This window comes from Leptosomus discolor, chromosome 8 (assembly GCF_034619465.1).
Source record: "Leptosomus discolor isolate bLepDis1 chromosome 8, bLepDis1.hap2, whole genome shotgun sequence".
Lineage (NCBI taxonomy): Eukaryota > Metazoa > Chordata > Aves > Leptosomiformes > Leptosomidae > Leptosomus > Leptosomus discolor.
Genome location: NC_141398.1, coordinates 27,456,944 through 27,476,386, shown reverse-complemented (window position 1 = coordinate 27,476,386; position 19,443 = coordinate 27,456,944). Strand labels below are relative to the sequence as shown.

Here is a 19,443-nt window from a genome sequence, read left to right as displayed (position 1 = left end):
AGATATCAATCAAATTACTGTTTGCATGCTACCCTTCCTCTTGAGGATAAAACCAAATGTGTTTCATCACATACTCGCTAAAAAGGCGAATCACAAGCTTAAGGGGCTACAGAATGTATCCATGTCAGTTGAATTATTTGATGGTTGGGGTGCAGGAAGTACATGTGGCAAATTATTTTTACATAGTGACAGGTACCCAGCCTTGAACTGGAGGTTGCTGCTAAATGAAACTCCAGAATACAACCTAGAAGCACATAAGAAAAAAACATAGCAACTGCAGAATTCTTTAAGGATACTATTACTGGCTGCTGGTAATATCTCATATTCGGCAAAGGAGTAAAGTTTATGAAAACTCAGAAATAATCTCTGTCCAAATATGCTGTTTGGACATCCTTTAAATAGGAAGTAGCTTCTCTGCTTTAGTGTATTAATTTTTTTCTTGCCTCAAGCTTGCAATATTTCAAGCTTTGATGCAGTCTACTGTTTCATCTTTAGAAGCAAATCTCAATTCATCACCCTGCTTTGTGAAAAAAGGAAACTGTTCTTCTTTGGCTTGCTATTCCATGCATAATAATCAATAGGCAAATTCTCCATGTAGAATAAGAGTAATATTAAGCAATTCTAACATTCAAGGTTTTTCAAATGTAAGCAGTGAGCAACCTTCCTTCCCCCAATTTCAGCAGAGGACTTTATAAATATAAATTATTCTTCTCAACTACACTGACATCAAAATTGACCACTGAAGAGACACAAATCTCACAAAAAGTGTACATGCATCTAGCTATTAACTTTTTCCAACAATGATTAATACTTAAGTTACTTAGATAATGCAGGTAAGACAGAAAGAATGTTTAACCTGTTGTCCCTACCGTAGCATTGGTATGGTTTAGTTATTAATACAGCTTCTAGTTTGTTCCTTGCAATAACATAGAAATTTGCCAGGTTTTCTGAAATTCTCTCTAATGACAGTATGTTACAGTAACAGGAAAGTGTCTGATCAGAAATGAACATTAGACTTTTATGATTACTTATATATCCTACTGGGAAATGTTATTTACAAATTCAGAAACAAAACACGCAACTTTATGAGACAGTGGTAAGCAATTATGAGGAATTTTCTAATGAACTTGTAGTAGTAGCAACTTGAACTGTGACACTTAACGGTACAATTTTAGTAGGGCTCTTCATCTTATAAAGCTAAATCTGATCATTGTAGTGGACAGTCTTCTCAAGTGTCTCAGAATATTGCTTTAAAGAAAAAACAGAAACACACCTGGTCAAGTAGGTTTGTACAGTGCTCTGCATGCTGCTGGACAATACAGCTTTTTCTTCTCCAGTCCATGACCCCATTTTGCTCAGAGTGCTGTATGTTAAGGCTATCCAGTGAAGAACATTTTGCACTGCTAGTGCTGCCGATAGGAAAAAAAACAAAAGTTATGCCGATGTGAACAAACTTGCAGGCTTTTTTGCATCGTCTTGTGAAATGGAGGTATTTTGCTTTCAGAAAACCCTAGAAACTCTCAAGAGATTTAAAAGATGTAAATTACAGGAGTTCTTGTGCTCTAAAATTATACTAATAATCTGAACACAATTGGAGTTCCTTTTTCATTTGTCTGCTATAATTTGATGCAAAATCCAGAACCACAGAACTTGCAGAAAACAGTACTTGAGAGAAGAGTTTCTGTGGGTATTTTTTTCACACAAAGTCTTTTTGTTTGCTTTTTTCATACCAGATGTGGGGAAATTTTCCAGGTAGAAACATATTCTGAATTTATCTTCTTTCTTCCTTTCCGTTGATGACAACACTGGAATTACTTTGTAATCCCTATTTCAGAATTCATGAGACATTTAAGAAATGCAGCGCATAGCTACTTACAGACCATACTGCAGCTGTGTTTGTTTGAATTTCCAGTCATCTTGCTTTATATTTTTACTTCAGAATTGCTAGTTTTGAGTAGTGCTTGGAAACCAGGATTGCCAGTTTTAAGTACTGCTGGGAAAGGGGAGTCACATTTGACATTTACTCTGGACCTTACGATGCCCTCCACTGGAGCTTCTCTTAACAGTGTCCAGTCAGAAGCAGTATTTAACTAGGTCTGAGAGCACAGTCAACAAAGACAGCTGGAAAAACAGTCAGGGTTCTGACAGAGTCAGTAGGGCACATGGACCTATAAACTTTTCATCTATTGTAAAACTATGCCCTACTACTGACTGGATGCCAAAAAACCCAAACCAAATCAAAACCCAAGGGGTTAACACTTTTAAATCCTTATCAAAACACTTATGCTGATAATTGAAAGTGCCTTTTAATTCAGGGCTGCTGGCAAGCTGCTTCATGAAGGTGACAGCAATATGAAATGTTACTCAGTTCCCATCATGGCAGAAACCTATCTCACTCCCAAAGCACAAGACATGCTGAAGTTCCAGTAGGTACTTATCAAATATCTCTGTAAATAAGTGCTCAAACTACTTAAAAGATGGAGACTAGAGTATTAAAAAAATAGTTTAAGAAAATAGTGAGAACCCAAGAAGGTCCCAAAATACAGACGTGAGCCCCTGACTGCAGAGACATAAGCAAGGTCACACTAGAAACTTCTGCAGAATAGTTAAGTGAATCTGCTGCCAAATTTGCAGTAATTCCATGTAAGCTGTGATACTACTTTTTTTATTTCATATGTCCTGTCTCATTCCTACCAGTAAATCTTTGGACCTTTTCAAGAGTAAGGCTGCCATACTGAATAAAAACAAAAAGTAGACAGACATACAAATTTTCTTGAAATGTACCAGTGTTATTTGAGATGAACTGCTCTTGACTCTAGATAGTTTTATACATATTTAAAAGAGAAAAGTTTCATTCAGTGCCATTTCTTTAAAACCCATAAATAGCAGGCATGGATTTTAAGACAGACAGACACATAACGCAAACAAGAGAGGACTAACAGACCTCTGGCAGTCAGGTAGTGAACACACTTTCCCCCCTTAAACAAACAGAAAAGAATAGCTAGCAATAGGAGTTTCTATCATGGAAGTTTGTGGAAAAGTCTGTCCTTGTCTTTCCTACCTGAAAGATAGATCCTAAACTACAGTCTGCTTTAGTGTACTTCATTATACAATGAGTAAGATAAAGACATTTTTTTTTTATTACTAACTATATGCTAGTGAAGTTTGGATCCTGCTCTTAAAATTTCATAGTAGGCTGCATATCCAACTGGTATAACCAGAGATTTTGTCAAGATGCGATTCTCTTCTTGAAGAAATATAGGTTGAGAGTAAGTAGGAGGGTTAAAAAACAAAACAGAAACAAACCACTACATTGTCCAATTGGTAATTTCACAAGAATCTTCTCTGTTTAAGACCTGTAAACCTTAACCAACATTGTTTTGTGCTATGTTTATATTCTAATTATTGTCATTCCAGGTAATTTTTTCCCCCTTGAGATAAATACATTTTACAGATAAAACGACACAGAACAAAACTGTCAAAGACAATAAATTCTGTATCCATTTTTTCTGTTAATATAGTTGAAGTACTGCACAACTATGTGCAAACACATACAAAGTTTCTGGTCAAAATACATTAACAGGTATTCATTCACATTACATACTTTATAGATCTAAAAGCATATATAAACTACTTCAATATGGTTAAGAAGTGCTTCCACTTACAATGGACATAAACCAGAAAGGTATACCAGCTTTTGCTACTAAGCAAGGGAAAGAAGGACTACCTTTCCCTGTAAGGTCATTTTTGAAGCTACTAAAGAAAAGTTTAAACTCAACAGCACTGGAAACTTTCAGTATATGCATGGGTGTATGTGCACATGGGGAAAATACATGCAACAGAAATTACTCAGCTTATAAACATGAGTCAAAACATCAACTCAAGTAGAGAAGATTCACAAAATTTGGAAGAGTTCCAAATTACCTAGACCTACAGATTTAAAAATAGGATCTTTTGAAATATTTTTCTAATACAGATTAAGTGAATAATTGCTGTCTCAGAAAAAAAAGAAAAAAAAAGAAACAAAAAAACCCCCAACAAAAAACCCAAAACAAGAACCCCCACCCCAACCATACAAAAAACCCATAAACAAGCTTTAATCTAGAAGGAAACACATACTCTCAAAGCACTAACAAATGGAAGTTCAGAAATGCAGCGCGGTCACATTACATCCTAGTACCTACTTGGCAACAGGACTTTTTCCATTATGTTTCTTGTGAACTGCTGTGTGTTGCATTACATCTGGAAAAAAAATAATCAAAGCATGATTTCAGTAGCAATTCCTATTTCCTCTTTCAGATCAACCCAACAAATTCATCTTTCCATCACTACCAGATACTTAGCAGAAGACAGCTCCATTAAACAGGCTAGGCTTAATTTACAGTGCTGAAATTAACAGGTGTTGCATAGACAACAGATCAGCTTGTACAGACAGTATAATCAAGACTCTTTACCTTCCATTTCACAGAAGAATGAAATAGAAAAATAGGAACTATAACAACTGTTTATGTTTGCTCACCTCTATATTTAATCATAAGGACTAAATGCGTGACAGAATATCACCCAGTACAAAAGGATGGAGAGAGAAGAAAGGATTCAGTCAGAAAAGTACAGAATTTTGTAATTTTTTCTGAACTACTAAAATTTATCTCAAAACTATGTCACACATTCTGAATAGTCTGAATACAAGTCTTACACAGAAGCATTGCATTCTGAACCTCAAATTCACTATGACAAATTACATCTGATATAAAAAGAGATACAGTCTCAAACAAGAAACAAGAACTTTAAGAGATATGGTCTATCCTTTTCTTTAAGGCAACCATTACGTTTTAACAAAGGCAACTTTTCTTAATCCCAGCTGTTGATGATCTTAGCCTTCTTGGTAGGTATCATTTTGCCTGAACTCTCAATGCTACACAAAAGCCCAAATTATGATTTGACCACAAACAAACAAACAAACTTTTTAAAAATCACGATTTCTACACTTCTGGTAGCACTTCACTAAAATGGCACAAAAGGTATTGTGAAATGCATTTGCAGTTTCATCAGGTGAATAGACTATTTTTTTTTTTAGGGATAGTATATAAAGCACTATTTGAGCAATTTCCAAATATATTGTAGATTTACTTGGTGTGTTCTGAACTCTAAAGAATACAGCAATGATATTTTAAGTAAGAAAAAGCTGCCTGAACTGCATATGTGGATTACAGATTGCACATAAAATCAAACACAAGCTTCTGGTTAGTTACCCATATGTAAGAGGGTAAGAGTGGTGTCATTCTGTGAAAGCTAGTGTACGTGCTCAGTAGTGATCCATGTCCACCTATCAGTCTCATTCCTCATCCTTTCCACCTACCAGAAGCTCATACTCGTTCATGACTGCAAACAATGCAGAACTCACTTGCCATTCCTTTCCGAATGAGATTACTGACCTAGGCTGCTGCTTTCAAACTGTAATCAATATTCACTACAGCCCCAAGCAGTCCTTATTAACAGTCCAGAGTATAAAAGCAGCATAGATTAAGAATAAGAAGAGGAAAACGTGAACGTCCTTTCTGTGTAAAACTAAAAGCTAGACAGACTTGGCACATTTAATACAAAACCGTCTGCAGCTCTTGAAACGCTGCACTCAACTTTGAACACTGGTAACTAAAGAACAGGTAAAGATGTGAAAAGCTACAATCTTGGCTCAAGTCAATTGCAAAGTATATCCTCCTGGTTGCTCAACACAGCTGTGAACTTCTGCCTCTGAGCTGTCTATTTACACTCACACTCCTCGAATTATATAGCAACCTCCTAAGGAAACTGCTGAAAATATACAAAAATTCTTCATTTACATAGCAGATTTCATTCAAATCTCTCAGCTTTGTACCAATGAAGAAATTAGTCAACTGTATGATTTCCAGAACTGAATGTGAATTTCTCAGAGAAGAACCACCTTTGAGTACACAACTACCTTCCTCCTGACTTGAAGCTTCTGAACTGTCCTCCTTGAAGTGTTCTGGTGCCTTAACCGTCTTCAAAGAGGGTTGTAAGTTACCTGCAGAGAATAAAGTTCACGTAGTAACTTTATAGATCTTGAACAACTAGACAGTTCCTGAATTCTTGCACTAAACTGGAAGCTAGGGAAATGGAAGACTGAACTTACTGGTTTGCATGTGGCAATAATTTGAACATCGTCTCCTTTAAAGCAGGCCATCTCCGAGAGTAAAGGCTCTATGGAGATACTTTTATTTTGAAGAAAAGCATGTGAAAAACAATTTTAAAGCTATGGTGCAATTTCAAAAGGTTGGGATTGTGATTATAGTATTAGGAATACTCTTATTATCCTGCACTTCACATTTTTTATTTTTATAATCGTTCTGTGTTACAGCAGGAAATGGGAGGAGACCAGCGGTAGTTGCTATAATTCTTCTGCAACAAGTTACACTCCTCCATTGTCCAATCACTCACCTGCCAAGAGAGACTTAATTTGGTCTAAAGTCTTCTAGCACCCTTAACACAGTCTTCATGCACAATTTTCACCTTTTTATGCCAGACAGAATGGAAAAAGAAGTGGCGTAACAGTTTTGCAAAAACACCAGGGACATGCTCTGAAAAATGACTTAGTCTGGCAATGAATCTAACTCCAGGAGTCTACTCTTTCCCTTCTCAAAAAGTTCCAAGTTAGTGTAGGTAAAAGCATCTAAAGGCTGTTGCTTAGGAGCTTGAAATGTTTATAGGAGATCCTTCTGAATATTGCCTCCATTGAAGACGCTAAGTGCCCAGACATCATGCTCTAACGAAGTCTGCTGGAATCGAAAGTCTACTCCAACGTGAAAAAGTGTCTAAAATAACTGATGTTATGAACCAGGAGGGAGCTAATTGATTTCCTTCTTAAGGGAACCACGGTGGCAGAATTACACTTACTGAATATATTCCTCGGTGAGAGATCCCAACTACTATTTAAGGCATAAAGACCCTTCACTGAACATAGAATTTATTTCCACATAGGTTTTACTAAAACCCTATCCTTCAGAAAGAATGAATATTTTTGTATTTCCATTAAGAGATATTTTTATCCCCAACTCTAAATAGCAACTGAAGACCAATTTAAGCCACAAATGCTTTTTCTGCCAATTAATTCTGCACATCCGATTTGAGAACTATCATGTGATTTTTCTTAAAGATACACTTCCTCCCCCAACACTGTCACCACATTCAAAATATGCCACGCCACGGGCTAACTTGCAATTGCAAGTATTAGCAGGATTCCAGGAATCCCAAACAGGAAAGCTAGAAAAACACAGAGGCCACCAATAGAAAAACCTCATGAGCAGCTTAATTGTGATTTTGGCAACGAGCAGTACCTTTTTCTTAGTACAGCTTCTATCGGCCTGCTCCATCACTGAAACGTGATAGCGAGCTACACCAGACAAGTCATGCAGTCCCCTCCTCAAAAGAAAACCAACTACGCTCAAATTTATTGCATTATTTGTTTTCACCAAACTTTTTCTGAATATCTATGTCAGCGTCAGGGCCCTGAACCACACCAATGGGCTTTACAACCTCTCTCACTGCCCTCCTAAGGGCTTCACCTGCCTGTGCTCAAGACCCAATCTGATACAGTGCAGTTTTGCAATTTTGTGAGACTGCTGGGAAAAGAACTAGCAGAGGCCTCCTCCAGGGTCTCCATCCTTTGGTTTGGGAGACGCATTTGAGCTCAGGCCCTTGCCTGGTGTGCACTGCAGCCACGCCTGTGCCTGGCCACGTACATTGCTGATCCTGTTCTTAACCCTGACCTACTGACTTGTTTTCCTGACTTGACCTCAGACCAGCCTCACTGCTTTGAACTTGTCTGGTAACCACCAGATTCTTGCCCCTGGTCCTAATCTTTCTCATAGCAAGGTAAGCCCAGTGCTCTCTGTCTTATCCATCAGAGAGAACAGATCATCCTCTTTACATTATGACTCTTCGGTATTTGAAGACTTAAGTCATCTTCTGTTAGAGTTTTTCCTCCTGTCTGCTAAATAATTAAGTTCCTCATCCTACCTGTCCTGAATTCTAGATCTGACAAATCTGTATGAACTTTCATGTATCCATTTATTTATTTATTACTATAAAAATTATCTCCCACTTATGATCACATTATAATCTGTAAAGCTTCGTGCAGAATTGACATCTGTCCATTTTACCCTTCTGATCCACCTACCCTGCAGATGATTTTTCCTCTGCACTAACCCAGTCAAGTCTATTGTGATGGAACCTGGCACTGGTTCTTTTTTGGACCATTTCAAATTATAATCTCATACAACAATGCATTTGCAAGTCTTTTCCACTTACATGTAGTCTACAGACTAAAATATGCATACCCTGTGCAGTATGTCTATCATTAACATTAATCTTTCTGGACTTTGGAAACTCTTTCCTCCCCATGCAGCCTTTCTGTATAACAAGAGTTGTCAGAATTTTCACAGCAGTAAATTCCAGACAGTTTCACAACCATCCTGGACCTCATTAGCTTAACATTTTTCACAAAACTGCCATGCAAGAATGTCATGTTACTAAAAAATGTCACAAAATTACCTACAGCTTCTACCCTAATCACAATGCCTCTGTTTCATCACGCAAACAATACATTTATCACAAATCACACATATTTCAAATTAAAGTCAGCCATCATTCCTCTATTTTCTTCCAAGCACACATGAGCAGGCTGTTTGAAAACTCCAACTTATTCAATTCCTTACTAAGATCTTCTGCAACTTCTGAGGCAGTGGCCTCACTGTCAATGCCTTAACATTGTCATGGCACTGAACATGCACCGAAAGAAGAAAAGATTCAACAGAAACAAAGATCACATCCTAAGGCATCCATACAGAGAAGCTAAGCTTAGGTTGCACAAGGAATTTCTAAGACACAAGTAGCTAAAAGGTCTACCAAGGAAATCTCTGCAATGCAATCGCTCTGAACAAGATCCTCTTATGTTCTGAAATTAGGGGCCATCCCATCATTAATGTACTATGCACCCAATACGAATCTTAGTTTAAATATCAAGACAAATGTTTCATCTACAAAAGAAATCAAATAATAAACAGACATGATTTTTTGGGTCAACTCAAGCTTTTTGTTCCAAAGTTTAAGACTTCTTATAAGGAAAAAGTCCCAAACTGTGGCACATACTCAGTTTATAATTACCTATTTTAATAGCATGATGGTACAGAGGAGAAAAAAGAAAGTAAAGAACACAAGCTGATGCTACCTGGCATGTTCCCTCTGTCAAAAGCATGAGTATCTGCTGAGGCAACTATTCATTGGCAGGGAGTTCAAATACGGCCAGTGGAAGACAATGTAACATAAACACATAATTAGAAAACTGTAATTAGGCATGAAAGGGAGAATAGATTTTTATAGACTTTTTGTTATATAAAACAGTATTAGGATGTTTCTTACTGTGAGTGTGCAAAGATTCTGATGAAATTGATTGGAAGAAGTTGTATACTTTCTGATTCTGCAGAAAAGCTTGCGATGTATTTGAAAATAGCTGCCTGAAATTTAAGCAAGAGTTTGTTAAACTCTAAGTAATATTCCATAGGAAGAATACAAAAATTTACTACCGTACCATCTAAGAGCAAAGTAGGCAGTTCTTAAGAAGTCCAAACACTTCAAATTGCACGTTCAGCACAAACAATGTCAAATGCTACTTTTGAGCTTTGCTGTCCAGTGCTGGTGTAAGGTCAGAGTAAAGCCAGTACAAGAAATTGGTAGGATGAATTTGTTTTAATTTAAAAGGTATGTGCTTTTGAGCCATCCCAATTAAAACATTTTAGCCACCTGTAACATCGAAGAGGAGTTTAGACTGAGTTAAAAAAGCACTGGACTTTATATTTTAACTTTTTTTTTTTTTAAACTGAGAACACATTAGATTTCCCAAAGCAAAGAATTTCTTCCTTAAATAGACTTATTTGGTTAAGCATGAAGTTGAATTCACCTATAATGTCAGTATTTGAGTTTCATAATTATCTGTAAGAGCAAAGGGTGGGATTCTCAATATTGCTCCGCACTGGTCTGAGTCAGTTCCCAAGAGGTCAGTGACAAACTCTATTAGCTTCAAACAAGAAAATAGGCCAAGAATAAATGGTTTTTACATCCCACACCAAGTTTTCAGTTATTGCTTGCCAGGAAGCACTACCCAGTTCTATTTTTTTGGAGGAGGGGCAGGGGAGAGCAATTTTTGGCAATCAGGCACACACTTAAGATCCCCAAATAAGTACACATTTATGTTAAACTGACACTGTAGGAAAACAAAACTTGTGTATAGTAATGCTATTATCATGAGATTATTCATGTAGACTTCCAGTATAGTCACAACATAACTGGCAAATTGTAATTATAGTTCCATACTATAACATGGTTGGATATGTTCAAAGGTTATCCTCAAACTGAATCTCTTGGGCTTGTAATTACCCTGCAGTGACGCTTCACAACCTTTCTGTATTACAATATGTTCTCTTCAGTGAACCTCTAGCAAGTTTGTTCATTTAAAATCAGAATGTTTATTAGCCAAAATTGTTCACACACATTTAGTTTTTGGCTTGACAACCAAGCCTATAGAGACAAATAATATTACAGATCAAAATAAAATAAAATTGAGAAGGGGAAGGAGGCTGAGGCTCTGAGCAGCTCCGTATCTTCTTCAGCTAAGCTATTAAGACAAGACACAAAGGTCTGACACGCTTGGAGTCGCAGCACATTCTGTGCAGAAGCTTGAAAAGCAGTGCCTGATTCTTCAACAAGTACCCTAACTCAACAGACATTGCCTAACCTGATGAATAATTTGGTTTGAACAAGGTTGAACAACCCTGACAGAAAAGAACGAACATAATACATCTGTAGCAAACAAAGAACAGGGAGGCACACCCAAATTCATACTGCTGTTCTGAGTTGCAGGATTTGACCAACATGTCCCATGTACAAGCAAGCCCTCTCTAATCACTAAACTGTAGGTTATGAGGTATGGGCCATTTTCTTACAAATGTGTGAGCTACATTTAATTTTACATACATGCTTCACTATTTCTGTTAATTCTTTGAAAATTCTGTCTCTCACTCTATCCAGTCATAAAATTAGAACATATACGCTCTGAGTTACTGTTTCTAGTATTTCTAAATATACCCTTGTATACTGGAGGTAGGACGCTAACAGCAGTACCAGTCATTGCTATATAATGATGCTCAGGACAAATATTTTCGTCATTGTATGATTACTTCTATAGAAGTAATCCATTAAAGTTTAATGAAATTTAAGGAAAAAAGAAAAAGGGTCAAGATTATCTATTTCATCACTGTCTTCCCATTTTCTTCACAAATTGTGTTTAGGCAGCAGAATTGTCTCTGTCCCTAGAAGTCATCTAGTTTGACTTCAATCACTTTCAGATAATGCATTTCAGGTTATTTGCCAAAATATTTACCTGATTACGGGCTCGAGATCAGCATGCCTTCGTTCTTCCCTCTTCTGAAAACCCTGATTTAGTGCTCTTAAAATAGTCTTGTCAAATGCTTCAGAAGACAGTTCCTTTGGGAGCTGAGAAAAAGGTTAAAGTGAAAAATGAGTAGCTGACATTTTAAAGACCATAGTTGCTCACCATCAGTCTTTACACCTTTTGGTATCAACAAGAAACTCTATTGTTGCAGTTTGAGTAAGGTAATTTACAGACCACAGGTACAACAAATCATCATAATTGAGTCTTGCTAGAGAAACACTTTGCTGTAAATCCTCACATCAGATCCAGATGTAAGACGTCTTAAAGCTCTATTTGAAAGAACTACATTCAGAAATTCACCAATACCATACTATTTTCCAGAGTAATTTACAACCCTTTTTTGATTTGTTCCTTTAAGTCTTTCACACACAGAAAGTAGGTCTGAAAATAACATTAAAAAATTACCAGGGAGGACTGAATGCACTGTAGACACTAACATCACTCAGCTAGATTATATCATTTTAAAGAAACAGGAGCAGAAAGGAGACTGTTTTAGTTACATAACACACCAGACTTCAGTGGGCAAGATGGAGATTAATCAATAGCAAGTCCTTCTCCAGTTGCTATTAACACTGAAACTTCTAATGAAAATTCATTATAACTGTTTCCAATGCCAGTATTACAAAGTGAGTCTTCTGACATTCTAGTTCAGAAGAGAAAATTTTTGCTACTAAAAAGCATGTCTATTTTAAATGAAAAATATTCCCTAGAACAAAGATTTTTCACATTTACAATTTCCAAAATAACATGCTTAGGTACATTAAAGATTATTTCATACTAAAAAAAAAAAAAAAGTCTTTTAGTTTTGGGGCAATTGAAAGTAAACTTTTGTCACAGCAAAAATGCTTTTTCCTGAAGTTAAAAGCTACTGCTAATCTGGTTAACACCTGCCATCAGTTACTATCAACAGCATTAAGTAATTCACACTAGAGCAGCATCTTCTTCTTGCGTATCTGGAATACACCCAATCCAGAGTGCCAGCTGGGTATTATGTCCTGCTAGCGGTACAATGGCAAAACACTAAGTAATTCTTTCACTGAATGAAGTGCTACTAATAGAGAGACACTATGTCTAATGTAGGTAATTGCTTGCTAACATACATAAAAGGAACTTCTGAAATCCAGATAGACAGGTGCTGTTAGTATTAGATGAGTACAGTACTATAGCACCTGGAGTGCATTAGACACAAAATCAGAAAGTAGTGCTGAAAGCAGCTGTTCTTAACTGACCTCTTCAGCTTTAATATGCACTATTGAGGAACTCTGACTGAAGAATTAGTCAGTATTAACCAAAAGGTAGCAAAAAGCTACTGCAGAAGCATGGTGATGAGCAAACCTCCTGCCCTGGTGTTTTGTATTTAAATTTGCCTCCAGAAACAGCCACAACTTTTTTTTTTTTATTTAAAACTTAGATTAATAGGAATTAAATTCCTTCTGTAGTCAAAGATTCAGTTACACGAACCCAAGATTAGGTGCCTGACTTATCTTAACTTGAGGTAATGGGATAGCCTTGTTAATTACAAGCTCATTAGTCCTTCCACATATGTGAGTAATTTCCTACATGCAAAGAACTTTTTATGCTTATCACCTAAGAGAAGGTGCTCCTTAAATATAAAGCATCCAAGTTTATCTTGGATAAATCCCACTTACTACCTTAGTTATTCCCACCAATGCTTCTAACCCGAAACAATTTTTACAGTTATCCTACTCCTATCACCCACAACCCTCTTAGTTCCTATCAAGTATCTTGACCATTCTTTTCTGTCCCTAGGAAATTGAGCGTTCTACTTAAAGCCATGCAGACTGGAAATAAGAATAACAAAAAGCCAAAATGTGAGTGCATATGAACTGCACAGCATTCGTACTTCTACGGTGCTTCTTAAAGCAAGCTGTAAGTTTTATCCTGCTTTATTTAACAATTGTCTCTTTTTTTTCTCTACTCATGGCTATGAAACCAACACAAACCAAATAAATTTTTCAGCTGTGTACATTCTCCTCAGAACACCTCACCAAGCTTGTTGCAGCTTGGGGTGGCCTTCCTCTTGTCCTGCCATCTTCTATATATGTGGACTCTGCTGGAGCAGTCAAGCCAGCACATGGAAAACTCCCCATCTGAAGAGCTGCCATCAGTCAAACTGGACAGCTCTGCAACATTTTGGATCCTGTTTTCCTGGCTCCTTCTCCTGCTCCTGGCAGCCAGTAGGTACTAGATGGTCTACTTCAGAAACGTGTTCGTCTTTACTTTACAGGTAGGAACACAGGAGGCATGCAGTTGAACACTCATCCCAGAGCTGCACGGAATCCTGTATGACAGTCCTGCTGTTAAGGTTCTCTTCAGGAGAAAATGCATGTACCCTGTGTTGTGGGACACCCCATCCGCAACCAAGCATGCCATCCGTAATTAAAATCCTCACAAATCAAGCTCTGGGAACTCCTGGAACTAGATACTCCAACTAGATTAAAGCCACAGTGAATACTCACTGCTTCGTTTCTACAATGCTGGAAAACTTACTGTTGATAATCAAAACAGCGAACAGGACAATGACCTTTGTACAGTAACTGGCTTTCCACTTGCAATTCACACGGCAGTTAAAAACGCCAGATGCCATCAAAACATGCCCTGAACAGTGAGGAGTTCTAAATATTGAATTGCTCAGAATAGGTGGAACCCAACATATTAGACAGTGGCAATGAAACACACAGTTCGAGGTCACTATGCTCACTGGGTCTACATGTGGCCTATGCACATAAATGCATTCCCTGCTTGGGGCGGGGGAGAACAACTTAAGAGAACTTTTACTTTTTTTAAACACATACATGCACAAATAGTTGCTAGATTTTCCTCAAATTTAACTCCTTGCAACAATGAATATGCCTGCCTTTGTTCTACTGAAGAATACAACAGTAAAATTAGGAACTATTATGTTCATGGCTGTGCCTCATTAATTAAAATCAACAAGCAATACTCTTTAAGGCCATTCGAAGAGGGACACCAATAAGCAACCAAGCAGTGCTTGCACCATTAACTCTGTGCAGAAAATTAAAAACTCACCTGGTAGTTCTATGGTAGTTCAATTAAAACTGTAAGAGCAATTTCAGCTGAGAGTGACAATCTCCTCCTGGGAAACTCCCCAAACATTCTGTTGAGCTGCTTCATCTGTCAAGCTGCTCCACCACAATATACATGATTTCAATGGTTAATACAACTGCGAAGCACAAAAGTCTGGTAGTACACTTTCGTTTCTTTAATTACACCCCAGAAATCACACCTCTCCTAGACTACTTCAGAAGTTATAAACCTTACGTGTAAACACGACTTTTACATTTCAATACATACTTTTAGCAGGAATTCCTGAAGCTCCTGGTGTGTTTTTGTTACACACGTTACCGAAAGATCAGACCAGGTTACCTAATAAGGAACGAAAAGAGAATGAGGAAAGTTTCTTTTTCCAAATACCTACCAGTTAGCTGGTTTTAACATTTCCATAAATCTAACGATCTCAGTGTAAGAATTAACACTTGCAGATAAGTAAATACCAGGCAAAAAAAGGGGTAACAGTGTACTTTTTCAAAGATGTATACTAATTTTGAGTGTACATTTTAAGATTACCTTCATGTTATTTGTGGCTTAATGGATTATGAACAAATTCAGGTGAATGCAATGAAGTCCCTGAAGATTACTGACTCAGAAAGAAGCCAGGCAGAAGGTTCTGTAATTACAGGACTTCTATCAAACAGATATCATTAACTGCAAAAAACAGGTACCAGAGAAGAGGACTGTAGGTCAGATATACTGGATCGAGCTCTTGCTGCCATTATTGAGTCAAAACAAAAAAGAAAAAAAAAAAAATCTCTTTGTTGATACTACCTATAAAATATATTACCTATAAAATAATTTTATCTGCCTCGGGCTTGAATCTTACACGGTCACATAGAAGTTGTTGTACGGTACAATTCATAAAAAGTACTGTGAGTTACTAAAGAAGTTACTCAAGGATCAGATGGCATTTTGGTATATATCCTTGTATAAAATTTCAGCAGCTTATTGTTCTGACACAACATGCAAGTAGTAAAACAGCACTTTCACATGCATATTTTGAGAAAAAAAGAAGTAAGCTTGGTTAGAGGAGTGCTGCCTGGCTTTAAGCCCACTTTTGGGCTTAAGATTCCCATTACATGCATGGGAAGATTCTGTGTAATGGGAGTGGACACAGCAATTATAAACATTCATTTACTCCCAAGAGTTGATAGAATAATGTCAATCGCCAACTGCCTTCAACTTAGTCCCCAGAAATTCCAGCTATTCTTGATGCCCTCAGTTGAGAAGCCATGACTGTAATTGCTGTTACAACCTTAAAAAAGCAGTGTCTGGGCAAGCACAAAATGATCTGCAGTGAGGAGCACAGTATATACCTGCACAGATGAGGAGAGGATACTCTTTCCTAAAAGAACTGAGGTGGAGGAGTTTCAAGCTTACTCAAATACTTCCCAGAATATCTCCACATTCCCCCTTTAACAAAGAAATTCAAAACCACTGTCAAATCTGTCTACGTGCTGAATTTTCAAAATAGTTTTGTGGCTTTAAATATTAATAATCCATACAGGCATTCTGTACAAACCTCTCCTACCTATTATTGTATTTTGCCCAGTACTCAGTTTACAGACTATTCAGACAGAAGATCTATGACAAAGTTGAAATACTTGGGCAAGTTAACCTTTAATAAGACTTTGAAGCCTACATTCCACATTACTGTTCTCAGCAAAAGAAGAATGCAGAATTTTTTGCAAATTTCACCTTCAGACACAATCAACAACAAGGTACCTGTTGCCACTACTTTACTTCAAAAACAGAAATAGTATACATGTCAATTTGACTCTAATTTCAAGCTTCTAGTAATACGAGAAAAGACAAAACTCTAGAATTCACATCCATTTAAAGACTACAACATCAAACTTTGGGATCAACACATCAGTTTTTAGCTCAAAATGGCTTTTTTCTTAAGTTTGCCTCTTTAAAGAGCTCCCCTGACCCATGTCAAAAGGCCAGTTACAATATTTGATCTAAAACAATCTCTCGTTTGAGGAAAAGGGGTAAAGTTTAACTCTATGTTCAAACCCTAAGTACTACTAGACTCACATCTATTGCCCAAATGACTCAGAATGTTAGTCAGTCTTTGTTACGAAAATTACTACTTTGATTCAATCAGAACATCACCACCTTAGCAGCTGTTATTTAATACCTATAGCCTTTAATACCAGACCTCAATATCAAAAGCTTCTCTTCCAAAGTAGTAAGAAATAGCATTTCAGTTCTGTTTAATATTCACTCACATAATTGTTTTATATGTTGCCTCTGGCTATTATAATACATGAAGACTATACTAGGTAGGCCCTCAAGTTTGTTGACATTTTTAGCTTGTTTTTACTTTACCTTAACAAACAAATCCCAAAACAAACAAACTGACCAACCCTCAGTTTTGTCAGAAACCACAGGAGCCATCCTCTTATGGTAAACATTCATGAAAGAGGCTAAGATGACCTATGACTGCAAGCAATATATAGCTGCAGACACAAGAGCTGTGCTCCTATGCTGCCTGAGCAAACAATCAACTAGTTTTAGAATTCTTTGTAATGCTTACCCCCACCAATGAGCAAAAGCCAAGTTTCCTGAAGCAATGCCACACACCCAGCTATGGCTGGTGTCTCACACCTTCCCACCTTATGGCCACAATTACATAAAACACCTGATCTACACACAGCATCCAAGAGAATTATAGAATAATTACAAGAATCTCTGAAGACCCTGATGTAATTCAAAATTGCCTTCTGAGCAGGTATTTGAAACAAGCTGTATATATCTACAATACACAGATATCATGAAGACAATTACTTCAACATTCTGGAGGTTATTTGCTTACTTTGAATGTGTACTCCAAATGTTTGTCAGCCCTTTTTCTTGGTACTCCTTTCAGGGTTATCTTCTCAATGTGTACAGCTGGAAGAAAAACACTTTAGTGTGCATGCCAAAATTACTGTTTGAAAATGTATCTACTTACCTAGCCACTCTGAGAACCACTGTATGCTATTTACTGACTCACACAACCCCACTCTTTCTCAGATGATATTTTACTATAACAAACTGCAGGGGCAAGTGAAGCCTTGTTCTCCACAACGTCTTTCTCTGGCCTGACCACAACCCCTTCATTGCAGATCATGGGAATCCATGCATTACGCATAGATTCAGCTTATTCAGCTTAAAAGTCACATAAATACAACGATATAACCACTATAAGTGAAAAGCCAATAAAAGGAAGTCAAATGGCATCTTCACTCCAAGAAGTAACAAGCGCTGATAAAAGCCTGTGACCATGCCTTCCACATCCACGTTTCTAAAACATCAAGTAGTAATGACAGCAAACTAAGGCAGAACCACCACATTTCTGAAAGGCACTTAGGTGGAAGGAAACACTTGGGGAAGGCCTGAAGGAGACAGAAATGAGTATTAGCAAAGAGAAAATGAAGAGAGCTGGTGTTACCGGCTAATGTTTTCCTTTCAATTTTTAACTGCATATTTACATGGGATATACTAAGAATTACTCATAACAATTAAAAGAAAAAAAAAATCAACCTCCTACTCTGTATGTTACACAGTTATTCTTGGAGATTAGCTAATTACCATTTCCTCTAACTTAAACATCTTTATGAATTTTGTTAAAGTTACAATTAAAGTATCAACCCCATCAAACATGGCATTTCTAAAAGAACTAAGTATTGGCAATTTCCTTAAAGGAATAACAAGTCAGCATATAAGGCTACTGACAGTGTTACAGCTTCCAACTCTTTTAGTAGAAAGACTGACATGTACTGACCGTGCTGGTGTACACTGGTTGTAACCCTCTACCTGGGAGTTAGAGTGCTGGACGATCAGTTCATTTTTATCTGAGATGAGCTAAGGATGCCAGACAATAACCTACATCAATATACCATGAAAGGCTGAACGTTTAGCAACCTTATTTTTCACCTGTCTGGTATAGATAAATGCACTGTTAGAAAAAGGACTGTGGCATAACATGAGTTTTGGTGCAGTAAAGTATCTTAATGGCCAATGGTAAAATTGATACCATCAGCTGAGCTGATACTCATGAGTTAATTAAAAAGTTGATTCCCATGCCTGGAACTGAGAATAGTAGTTTAAATTGCATTTCACTACATGCATATATTTAGCACACATAAATATGGAAACTAACACCATTAACATTCACAGACAAGCTTCTTTTCTAATGAGACTGTGTTTCTTTTAAACTATTGAATGTTCTCAATGCTAAATATATTTGTCCTCAAGCATAAAGCAATTTTATTACACAATGTAGTACCTTCAGCTGCCTTAACTTCTTTTTGTGGCTGTTGCATGCTTCATCGTAATAAGCGATACAACAGCTAATCACAGTCTTGCTGCCACACAGCTTTAGTTCCAGTTTCTACAGGCTGCTTCAAAATTCTGTTTCTACAACCACGTTTTAAATATTCTAAATGGCTATACCAAGAAGTAATGCTTGAATATACAAGCCAATGAGGCGTGTTACATCTCTACGTCTATTTTGGACACAACACATGCATTCAGAAGGATTAAGTCAAGCATGTATACATGACACTGCTTCCACTGTAAGTATAAGTCAAGATTTCTAAAAATCATATTCACCAGAGCTGAGAATAAAAAGCATGTTTTATTATCAGTGCTATTTCTAACCCATTAAAGAGACTGTCCTAGTGGGGATGCTCTACCACACACCTATATATAGCAAATATCACAAAATAATTCTGATCCTTCACTGTAGTTTCTAACTATGACAATACAAATGCTGAGAAACATTTAAGCTCTTCACTAGATTCAACTATTCTACTTTTCCGTGCTTCTGTTAC

At 37.1% G+C, this 19,443-nt stretch overlaps 1 protein-coding gene across 1 annotated transcript in view; it reads right to left on the bottom strand.

The window, feature by feature from the left end:
- Positions 1–19,443, bottom strand: part of ZCCHC2 (zinc finger CCHC-type containing 2) — a 43,971-nt gene that overhangs the window by 8,950 nt on the left and 15,578 nt on the right. The window contains exons 3-9 of the mRNA XM_086469314.1: positions 17,442–17,518; positions 14,861–14,932; positions 11,453–11,565; positions 9,436–9,530; positions 5,960–6,043; positions 4,185–4,242; positions 1,274–1,409 (exon numbers count right to left, since the gene is read on the bottom strand). Coding sequence (XP_086325440.1) covers positions 1,274–1,409; positions 4,185–4,242; positions 5,960–6,043; positions 9,436–9,530; positions 11,453–11,565; positions 14,861–14,932; positions 17,442–17,518 — 635 coding nt within the window. The remainder of the gene's footprint in view (positions 1–1,273; positions 1,410–4,184; positions 4,243–5,959; positions 6,044–9,435; positions 9,531–11,452; positions 11,566–14,860; positions 14,933–17,441; positions 17,519–19,443) is intronic.